The sequence below is a fragment of the Poecilia formosa genome, unplaced genomic scaffold (assembly GCF_000485575.1).
Source record: "Poecilia formosa unplaced genomic scaffold, Poecilia_formosa-5.1.2 Scaffold13, whole genome shotgun sequence".
NCBI classification, from domain to species: Eukaryota; Metazoa; Chordata; class Actinopteri; order Cyprinodontiformes; family Poeciliidae; genus Poecilia; species Poecilia formosa.
The window spans coordinates 906,689-918,409 of record NW_006799952.1 but is presented as its reverse complement, the minus strand read 5'-3'; the positions used below and the strand labels follow the sequence as shown (position 1 = coordinate 918,409).

General features: G+C 37.4%; 1 protein-coding gene across 3 annotated transcripts in view; it reads right to left on the bottom strand.

Annotated features, from left to right (window-relative positions):
* furinb (furin (paired basic amino acid cleaving enzyme) b) overlaps positions 1 to 11,721 on the bottom strand; it is a 125,805-nt gene that overhangs the window by 55,342 nt on the left and 58,742 nt on the right. For all 3 annotated transcript variants that reach the window (XM_016668041.1, XM_007545496.2, XM_016668040.1), the window contains 3 exons: positions 9,395 to 9,490; positions 6,723 to 6,851; positions 1,913 to 1,989 (listed from right to left, as the gene is read on the bottom strand). In XM_016668041.1, coding sequence (XP_016523527.1) covers positions 1,913 to 1,989; positions 6,723 to 6,851; positions 9,395 to 9,490 — 302 coding nt within the window. The remainder of the gene's footprint in view (positions 1 to 1,912; positions 1,990 to 6,722; positions 6,852 to 9,394; positions 9,491 to 11,721) is intronic.

The window sequence follows — 11,721 nt, the reverse complement described above, 5'->3', positions numbered from 1 at the left end:
AAGCCATGGAAACTCAACAGTTTGTAAGGGAGGAGAGTTAGCTCAGCAGGTTAGAGCACCGTGCTGGTAATGCTGAGGTCAGCGGTTCAAAACCCGCATGGGGCAATTCATGTGTAAGGTCTTTCAGACAATCAACACTTCAAAATAAATAAGGATTCAAAAATAAAATCAACACTTTCACAATTAAAAAATGGTTCAAAAATAAAATCAACAGTTCAAACTAAATAAGGTTTCAAAAATAAAATCAATGGTTCAAAAATACAATCAACACTTTACAATAAATAAGGGTTCAAAAATAAAATCAACACTACAAAATAAATAAGGGTTCAAAAATAAAATCAACACTTTACAATAAATAAGCTTTCAAAAATAAAATCAACACTTCACAATTAAAAAATGGTTCAAAATGTATAATGGTAAATATGTCTGTCTGTTCAGTCCATAACATCAATACTTACAAATAAAAAATGGTTAGGAAGTGCATTACAAACCTTTTTTTTTATGTTGTCGGTCAAGATAACAGATAACAAAAAAAGTCTAGCGCCACCTGCCGCTCTGACACCAACTCACACACATCTTCATTCACAGTCTTACTTGTAAATCGATTTTTCTTTTCTTGGACGTTTTGATGTTAGCTTGTCGATGTCTCAGTTTTATTCGCTGGGAAAATCAATAAGCAGCTTGAGGTGACTCTGCTGTTCTCTAGTGGCGAAAAGCCGTAATGTTGGCTGGTAACAATCGGAATGCATTGTGGGAGATGTAGTTTGTAGTCAATTCGTGCTCAAAACCTATTTTAAGTCAATCATCGGCCTATAAAATGCTGGGGCGGGCCACATAAAATGACATGGCGGGCCACATGTGGCCCGCGGGCCTTGAGTTTGACACATGTGATTTAGAAGCTTGCCTCAGGTTCCGAAAAGAGACTTGAAAGAGGATAGCAATCAAGTCATTTCAAATTTCTCTTCAGGAGTTTATAATTAACCTTTTTACCCTTTCCTATTTGGATTTTTGACTGAAAATTGTTTGGATTATGAAGGCATACTACATATGTGTGTCATTGTTTTAATGAAGTACCATCACATGTAGTTTTAATGTAAACTGTTTTTTTTTCAATTCTTAATATTGATTGTTTTTTTTGTTTTTTTTTGTTTTTTGAAAATGTGGACCAGCAATGCACTACACAAAGCTCAAGCCTACTATGTCTCTATTTCTCTTCAGCTATTTCACAGCTTTTGACCAAATGCAAGTGAAATCTATAGTCTGAAGCCACAAAAGGAAATAAATAATACAAAAAAGAATTGGTGGCAGGCACCCTTGAAAAGATAGAGAGCGGGGTAAATCCTGCTGTGCATTTTGGAGGTGGGAGTAGCTTCTCATCAGCGGGAGACCACAATGTTTGTGGAAAAAGAGGAGAAGATGGATATTTCGGATTGGTCCTTAGTGGAGCTATGGCTGTGCATGATTTAATTGGGACAAACATGTTTCAGTGTGATCACCAAAGGCTGGAAAGGGAAAAGTGTGAGGCTTAGGGAGGGGAAGAAAACAAACATACACTGTATAGGCCAAAAAAATGTGTGTGAATGTGGCTGCAGGGCTGTAAGGACTCAGTCAGTAAAGGCTGCTACAGCAGCTGGGCTTGTGTACAGGCGGAGAGAAGAAAAGAAAAAAAAAAAAAGGGAACAATCTTTTAAGACTCAGCTGAAAGGATGGACCAATGCTTTACAACAAGAGATGTTAGTTTGTAAATGGAAATTCAGATGGGAGAACCTGAACTACAACCTGAATGGTGTTGTAGTCCCACTTGATAAAACAAGAAGAGAAGACTGCCCAGAAATATCTTTATTCTGATATATTGCACCAACTAAAAGCAAAATCAGTCGTATATGTTTTGTAGTGTTTGCTGTTGAATTACCTGTTCTCATTTCGCTGTGTGTATCTCGGCTGGGGATCAGCATCTCCATCATTAACATCATAGCTTGCCTCCGGGTCCTAAAAGAGAGATGAAAGAGGACAGCAATCAAGTCATTTCAAATTTCGCTTCAGGAGTTTATAATTAACCTTTTACCCCTTCCTGTATGGATTCTTGACTGAAAATTGTTTGGATTTATAAAGGTAGCTGCATGCTACACACTGATCACAGTGTGTCATCCACTTCACTTTTTATTCGCTAATCAAATTCTTTCATATAGTGCTAATTTAGGTAAAAGCAACCGTAAATCAAGTACAGAGGCAAAGCTTAAAAGAACTCACAAAAAAGGTGAAGCAAGAAAACAGACTAATGACATTGCAAAATGTACTGTGCAAAAATTCAAAGCGTGTAAAGTTTAACTGACATAGTCACAAATATGCATGCTTTTTATTGACAGTAGTGACAAAGTGGTGCATAACTGTGAAGTGGAAGAAAACTGTTCAGAAGCTGAAGAGATCAACAGCTCATGTAGAGGAACCAGCTGGCCAACAAACAACCATTGATTCCACAAATCAGAATGTGGTGTGTTCAAATGTGTTAAAAAAAAACAACAACTATTGTTTAATAGAGAAAAAAAAGAAGTTTAAGGTTTACCAAAAGCCATATAAAGAAACCAGAAACATGTGGAACAAGATGTTCTGGTCAAAATGAAGGACAATCTTGAAAGAAAACCAGCAGAAGCTGCAGAAGATTTGAAACTGTGCCAGAGATTCACCTTCTAGCATGACCCTGAAAAAGCAGCCAGAATTTAAATTGAATTGCTTAAATCAAAGTACATTTACAAGTACATTGCAAAGAATTAGAATATTGTAAAAATGTTCAATATTTTTTTTCACTCATTTCAGAAAGTGAAGCTCAATAGTCACAAAGATTCATTATTAGGAATTCAATGAAATATTTCAAGCCTTTTTTTCTTGCAATTGCTATGATTCTTACAGACAACAAAGCCTCCTGGAATGTGTCTGAAAAATACTGAATCTTACGTAATGTCTTTGCAAGGATATTGTAATCTGAAAGGTCAGGCTTTTAAAATGTAGGTCCATATCTATGCATGCAATACTAGCTGTGACCTCTTTTTGCATGAACACAACAGCATAGAGAAGAATAGCATGGGATAGAACAGAATAGAAGTATCCCTTAATGTTTCCCAGTGTGGAATCTCTCAGGTGTACCAGCAGCAACGTAAAAGGCCAATGAAGGCATATGGATTCACTCAAAGGCCCCACAATACAAGAAAAAAATAAAAAAAATGTACAGCTATCAAAATAAGCATACTTAGGTTGAAAGAAATCTGCAACTGAGTAGGATAATTTAATTAAAATGTACAAAAGATAATTTACAAAAATGGAAAAACAGCCATAACAGCAGTTATGGCTGTTATAGCAGCCATAACAGCTGCCATAACTGTAATGACCGTCATAACAGTTATGGCAGCCATAACTGATTGTGCTACTTGTGCAGCACAATCACAAGTAGACCTGCGATTGTGCTACTTTGTGCAGGCAGGACGCATCAGTCTGTCACTGAAGGAACTCTTCACTTCTGCAACAGCCTCATGCATGGGGTGGGAAACATTGTGAAAGAGTGGGGCTGTTTTTTTTTTGCCAAAAGTCTTTCTGTCCTCCACCACCTGCACTTGATAAGCACTTCAAAAGTCCTGACCTTCCTGTTTAACTTATCTCCTCTTTCTCAGTAGTAGATTAGCTGCTGCTCCACCAAACTACACCATAAGATGGCTGATGCCACCACAAGGTCCAAAGCTCCAAAAAAGGTGAGAGCTCCCTGCACTCCAAAAGATTTTAGTCTTAGTAGGTAGGGTCTGCTCTGATATTCCTGTAAAGAGCATCAGTGTTGTATACGGCATGGAGGTGATCTGCCTGTGGCTCCACTGAGGTGGAATGGATGCCTATGTTGCCAAAGCTGCGCTATGTCATAGTTCTGGGACGCCTGACTGCTCTGTCATCCATCGTTCCTCTGCTGCACCTGCAAGCCGCTTCTCAGCAGTAATCAAGTTATTCCCTGCACCTGTTTTCCTACATTTATACGCAGCTTTCCAGCATTCCTTTTCTGCCTGATCACAACCGAGTTACTTTTTCAGTTTTTTCTTGTTTTGATCTTGTCGGATACCTCAATGACTTCTGTTTTCTTGACACCAATCTTATGTCTCATGCCTGATCCACGGATCAATCTGTCTGCCTGACCCTTGCTTGTTCCACGGATCTGCCTCTCACCTCAGTGAGATTTAATGTTGGGGGTAAAAGATGCCTGTTCCACTCAGCACTGTGCCTGTTGAAACATCACCACACTCCCATCTTACTTTATCTAAGAACTAAAGGCTGCTGCTCATTATCCCAATCCTTCGCCTGGTCTCTGAAAATGTTAGTGGCTCCCTTTTCTGAGTTTTCTGCTTGTCACTGGCTCTTCGGCAGCCACTAACCCATGTCTCCTTTTTCCAATTCCCCTGTGAGTTTCTCCAGGAGTTTCCTGTTTTTCACCAGAAAGCTTTTTAATAAATCTTTGAAACTATGCTTAAATTTTGGCTCCTTACCCTGATCTGTTACAACTTAGGTCATCTACATTGTTGGGTTTGGTGTCTCTCTTATTCATCTTGACAATATCCCATAGATTCTTCATGGAGTTCAGGTGAGGAAGATGTGCTGACCAATACAGAACAGTAAATATCACTGTCAATCAATAAATTTAGGTATATTTGTCAATGTGGACAGATGCCAAGTCCTGCTATAAAAGGAAAATAAACATCTCAGTAAATGCTTATCAGCAGAAGTAAGTTCTGCCAAATGTTCTTGTAGATGACTGAAACAAACAACACCAGAGATTTATCCCCTGCCACACTTTTTCCTCCCACTCAACTTTCTATGAATATGTTATGAGTTGTTTTTCAATATTCACATTTTCTAAAACGCTAAATTATAAGTTTTCATGATCTGAAAGTCATAACCACCAAAATTACAACAAAGGCTGTAAATACACTAAAATGAATCTATGAGCTATCTATAATTTTCTGAAATGAGTGATTAAAAATATTGAACCTTTTCATAACATTCAAATATTTGAATGTACTGTTGTATGTTATAATGATCCAAGCCTAATTGAAAATCAGTGGTGAGATTCAAAAATTGGTGTTCCCAGAAACACTCAATTTATTCTGAGTTTGGGCCATTTCGCAACATCTCTAGATGTGCAAAGCTTGTGGAGGGATACCCTAAGAGACTTGCAGCTGAAAAGGCAACATAATTGGGTTTTACAATGTATTGATTGGGGGTTGGATAATGAAGAATTTTGTTCCCATTTACAATTCTGAGCCGCTTTGTGTCGGTCCAACACACACACAAAAATATCTAAAAGGGGTATGGATTTGTGAGGTATCACTCATAAAACCAATTAGCTATACAGCAATATATGTAAATATAAAGGCAACAAGACAGAAAAAATAAGGAAAAGTGTTTCAGTATTGTGCTTCCACACTAAGAAGCTTGATCCACATGAAAGGATCCAAAAAGCTGCAAACTCCCATCCTCCCAGTCAGAGCTTAAAAAGTCTGGGAGGAGGAAATCCTTTGCCCTGCTGTGAGCATTGACTTATGGTGTAGTGATAGGAAATAATGAGATTTTTAATGTAGGATGAAAACTGGCCATTAAAGGCTTTATATGTGATAAGTAGGATTTTCATAGGGAGACAAATTATGGATGTTAGCATAGGAGATATGTGATCACTCCAGAACCAGTCAATACTTTGGTTGGGCAGCTTTGAGCCCGTTGTGTGGTATTTAGGGAACTAATTGGTCCCACAGCTAGAGCAGAATTTCGGTTGTTCAAAGTATAATAGACAAAGGCATTGACCAGTTTCCCTGGAACAAATTTGGACATGTTTAATTATTTAAGTTATATAAGTGTGGAGGAAAAAAAAAATCAATATACAGGTGGATCAAATTCATTTAACAATTATTCACTTGTTTGAAAAATATTTAATAAATCATATCTAACATCAAACAGTGCACTGTTGTTCCAGTTCTGTTGACTTACGTTTTACAGTGTACAGCCGTACATGTTTATGTGCTGGAAGCAGAAAGGGGGCTCCACCCAGGGACCTATTTAAGTAAGAATCACCCCTGCTTGCACTGTCAGCAGCACACTGAATATTCACAACAATGTTTAAGCACTTCCATGCACTTCACGCCTAAAAATAGTTTGTCTTGTGACTTTTTTGCTTTTCCTAATTTATGGCACTGCATGAATTCAACTAAGACATTTGCTTATGCAACAAGCTCCCTACAGCTGAGAATTGTTATCACCAACATAAATTTTGCAAACTGAAGTTTTTGCAAAGTGTTGCCTTTTTGCAGATAATCTGGAGCTTATATAACAACAGGCTCCAACAGAGCAGGTTCGATTGTGGCAATATAAAAGGCAGCTTCATGACACTGGAAAACACATGTTGCTCACCCGTTAATCTTACATGACGAGCAATACGGAGGGGTGTAAACACTCATACTGAAAATAAATAAAACATGGCTGTAACATATCCAATTAATATTATAGATAATGAATGTTTAAACCCTAATGTCACTAATGCAAAGCTTTTGACTTTAATACCTCACAAACCAACAGTAGTCTTCTCAGATTTATGAAAACAGAGGATTGCTGTGAACTAGTTTATCTGAGTACATTGTAATAACTGATTTGGGACAAATTATGCTGCAGTTGCACCTGTGCATTTAGCATTTTTAACTTACATAATTGCTGTGGAGGTCAGGGTGGTCCTTTTCGATCCCATCATCCAAAATGGTCACCACTACACCTCTCCCAGTGTAGCCCTGAGCCCAGGCTGCTTTCGTATTCAAGTCTTGATGTGTTGGATTGGACTGAAATAAACAAAAGCCTTTTGTTTAGGTGTCTATTTGCTTTGAGCCACACTTCTCAAACAAAAATCACCAGAAAGTGTTTGTCAGCGACAAAGTCATCTGCAAACCCCCCCACTTTATTTAGATCACTGAATAAACACAGCAATGTTTAACATGAAAGTACAAAATGGCAAAAAAAAAAAAAAAAAAGAAAGACAACTTGTTGCAGTTCAGCAATCCTTTTGAAAGTATTTGGCTCTTGACGTAAATAACAGACTGTGAGCTTTTGAGTGGAAGGAGAGGGACACAAAAAGGGGTTAGAGAGTGGTTGCTGAAAGTCGTACTGCGAGAGGTATAAGGGAAAGTAAGCACTGTAGGTGGAAGAGGTGGTTAAAGATAGACTCACACTCAGAGAACAGAAAAACACGCTCCTAAAACTACACTGTTCTGCGCCATGCTTTGTTTGTACAGTTCATATAAATCTTTTATTTAATCATTTCATTTTCAAGCAATCATATCACACTGGTGGCATAAAGACATATGCAGTCTGTGAGGCGATACTCAATATTGGGTTTGGAGAATATTGGAGAATGAGGAAAAAAAAAAGATATAAAGAATATTTTTGGTAAAAGTAAGAAACTAATAATCTTAGAATCAACTCAGAGTCAGCCTCCAGTGATGATATTGTTGTAAATATATCAGTTGGTTAATGTTTGATCCGCTCTGCGTTTTATTTTTATTTATGTGTAGGATCATTGTGCAGGAAGACATTTTGACTACTCAAATCACATAATCTCTGTCTTCCTAAACCAATGTCGCCAGTTTACTTGGTAGTGACATTTGAGACAAGGTGATTTAAAAAAATTATTCATAATCGCAACCACTATTAAAAAAAATCACTGATTTAAAACTCGTTTGACAACATGAAATTGGCCAAAGGATAGTGGAATGCAACACATTATGTTTCCAACTAAAGAGAGCAAAAAGTCCCCAAGAGTGCATTAATGATTTACGCAGAAATGTAGAAAAAATAAAAATAAAAAATCCAAAAACAATATCCAATGCACCGCAGGACCTGCCTCAGGTTAAGGTCAGTGTTTCAACAGTAAGATAGAGTCTGCTCAAAAATGACATTCATAAGAGGTCAAAAAGGCCAAACTTCTTCAGATCAAAAAGGAAAAAAAAAATGCCTGTCTCACATTTCCCAAACAATATTGTGATGGTCTCCTGAATTTTATTTGAAATGTGTAGATAGCGCTACATCTGCAATAAAACCAACACAGCAGTTAGACACGCAGTGACAGAGTGACGGTCTGCTAGGCCTGGGCAACAATAACCATCGGTGATCGGTACTAATAGAAAACTGATATATGATCAATAGCAATAGAAAGTACAATCGATAGAATGTTCGATAATTTCACTGAAGTCCAATCCGGAACCACACAGAATTCTTGGGGACGTAGGCAGAGGAAAGGCTTTAGTTTCTATGCTGTGAGCTTTAACGGGCAGCACTAGCTCATAAGCCTCAAATGTGACATTAACAAATCAATTCTTCAAAGCAGAGTGGGCTAAAAATGCTCCTCAGTGACTGATAGCTGGTTATTGCAAATGCTTTATGGCAGTTATTTGCAACCAACCAACTCTTTAGGTTTTGGAAGGCAGTTATATTTTTTTCAAATAGCACAAATTTGGTTGAAAAATGGGCTCACCAGAAAACTTTTTTTTTTTTTTTGCATTTGCTCTGTTATCATCAACATTTGTTTGATGACCTAAAAAACATTTAAGTAATAAAGGCAAAAATTCTGCAAGGGGGAAAAATATTGCTTCGCAGCACTGAATCAATCTGTATACTGATATAAAATAACTCTCACTATAGTAAAATTGTTGTGATGCCAAGACAGCTATAGTGGCTCTGTGGCATGTGGCTCAGACTAGAGAAGCTTTATTATCCTCTTATTTCTGAAGTCACAGTTGGGTAGAATATTTTGAAAGGAAAAGCGTGTTAAGACAGTCAGACATTTTAAAGTCTAATGCTAAATGTCAGAAGCAGTTTCATGTCTTCCATTCGCTGTTGTCTTGTGCCATGTTTGGTCTGCTGCAGTGACAGGAGTTTAAGGTAAATGAAGAGGAACAAAAAGGAAAGATTGGGAGGGGGGGGAAATTGGAGCTTTTCTAAGAAAGGCTGTGAATAATGAAAAAGACATAGCACAGCAGCAAACAGTATTAATGTTTTACAGGTGATACACCTTCAGTCAACATCCTAAGACGTCATAAATTATACATTTAACTCCCAAACTCTTGCTGGTGATCAAGACGACAGATGAATGGGTGAGCTTAATGCATAGTGGGACAATTTCTGATTAGCTGACTGATGACAAGGATTCCTAAAATACAAATACAAAACAATATAAATAAATGCACACATCTCTATGATTTAGCCTTCATACTTTATAGCTAAATTTATTTGTTGACAGTTCTGTACTTCACTGATGTTAGAAGCATGTACCTACATAGTAAGTCCTGTTGCGTCATATATTTAAATGAGAAGGGAGGCCAGAACCTACCAGGTACCACTGCTTGGAAAAATCTGGGTCTGTGGGGTCTTCAAAGATATCCCTCTTCTTTCTTCTTTTCACCACTTGCTGTTCCGCCCACAGGACCTGGAGTGCCCAGACACACAAACACACACAAACAGAGCGTACAAATAAATAAACCCACGCACAAAGGAAAATTCACAGTTTACACTGCTGCCCTCACATCATATTTGTTGTTACTAATGTTCCTGTTTCAGATGTGATTCCAGTGTCAAACAAGACTAGAGACAAGTGAAAAACATGGTCCCAACTGGGTTCAGAAAGTAACAACTAAACAGAAAAGCAGAGATGTAGAGAAAATCGGATTTGCTTCATTGCTCAGATTCCAGAAGAACAGTGGCTCCTGCACCGTTTTGTGTTCTTTAAAGAATAACCAGTGCATTAAACCTACTATATAAATAATACTTGTGGTGAAACATGGTAAGTTAAATTAATTTATAGTTCACATACATTCATCATGGGCGTTAATATAATTTTTGATCTATGAAAAGATTAATTGAAATCACAGTTTATTTATTGTATAACAAACTACTTCAATGAAATTAAACTTTGAAGTTACTGTGGATAATCTCTAAGACATGCATAGTCAAAATTAAATATACAAATATGTATAGATGTCCTCACTAATATCTGGTTTAAAGTCACCAAGTTTCACCTTACCACACATTTTTATAGCTATTAGCACTATAAAATTCTGGGTTGATATTTCACATCTTATCTTTGCAGGTAGAGTTAATGTAAAATCTTTTGTAGATTCTTAAAAGCTCAAAGTTTGTCTTCTTCGTCTATTCCAAAGGTCCTGCTGCATTTTTGTGATCGTTGTCCTGCAGGAATTCAAGGTTGCGCCAAAGTTTGATGTATCTGCTTCAATCTGTCATCTTTATATAAAACTTAATGGATAAGGAAGCGCAGCAAGAATCCAAGCACTGCCAAGGCTTTGACTTAAACTGGAAGATGTTGGAACGCCAGTATCACTGCCCACAAGAAAGACATTTTAATATCAACTTGAAGACTGAGAGGTTGTCTATCAAGAAAGAAGCACCTGCTTCAAAAATGACACCATCAAGAACCACAAAATTTGCAGCTGCCTTTAAGGACAAGCCACCTGCCTTCTGGAAGACAAAATCTTTTGCTGAACACAAGGATTAAGAAATCTGGCCACGGTTGGAAGAATGTTTGAATGAGTTTCAGCTAAGCTTTCAAATTTAAGAAGCCAATACATTGCCAACTATTACAAGCAGTATTGTGTGGGTCTATTTCTAGGAAAACCGTTAAATTGCATAAAGTTGGTGAAATAATGAAAACGGAGGAGTGCCTCTGAATTCTTGAACGCTTCAAATCAATGACCAATGACCAACAGATTTTAATGTGCGCCTGCAAACACACATTAAAATGCATTTTGGAAGGAATAACAAAGGTTTAAATTATGCTTATGGAGTGTTTCCAATATGAAGACTATTCAAAATTTATGTACTGTGCTTAAGACTCAGGTTCGTGCCAGGAACCAACTAACTTAAATTAACTTCAACATGCTGATAAAAGGAGTGGTCAAAAATACACCCAGAATTAAGTGACCACTTTGTTGAAGGCTACAGAGAATTGACAATTGTGTGGAGGACTCGCTACTATCTAAAGGACATTTACTCAGAGTGGTCATCTGCATATATTTGAGTCAGCATGAATAATTTGGTCAATTCGTCCATTAGAAAAATCCACAATTTAAACTCATTCATCCAAGTACTGTTTTTAAAATGCATTGTGTACAAGTGAAATGCAATCACATTTGAATAGATGTGTTTGTATTTATATTATTATTCCATAATCGAAAAGTCAAATAAAGCATCAAGTGCATAAAATGAAGTTGACCTTCATTAGTGCATGCAACCTTCTGAAAGGACCAGCAAGTGAAACAGATGGGTCTTTTAAATCCTTTCTATAAAACCGTTCACTCTGCAAACACAACAAATGTGATTGTATTCTTAGAACCAAATGATTTAAAATACTTAATAACAGAGAGAAAAAAGCACCCTGAGGTCCAGGGCAAGGACAAAGACTTGACATACACCAGCGCACAAAGCAGCAATCATAAAAGAAGAGGGAGGTCTCAGCATGGGTTAGGAGGGCAATTTGCATGAGCAATAAAATGTTTCTTTCATTTTTGCCAAGTGTCCTGAGGATGTTTACCGTTTGATTACTAAGGAGGGAACCTGCTGCTATTATTTGTAATAGAAATAGACTGGAAACAACAGATCTGAGGTTTTGATTTGTAGCTGGACTACTGCGTTAGAAGGAGGTGG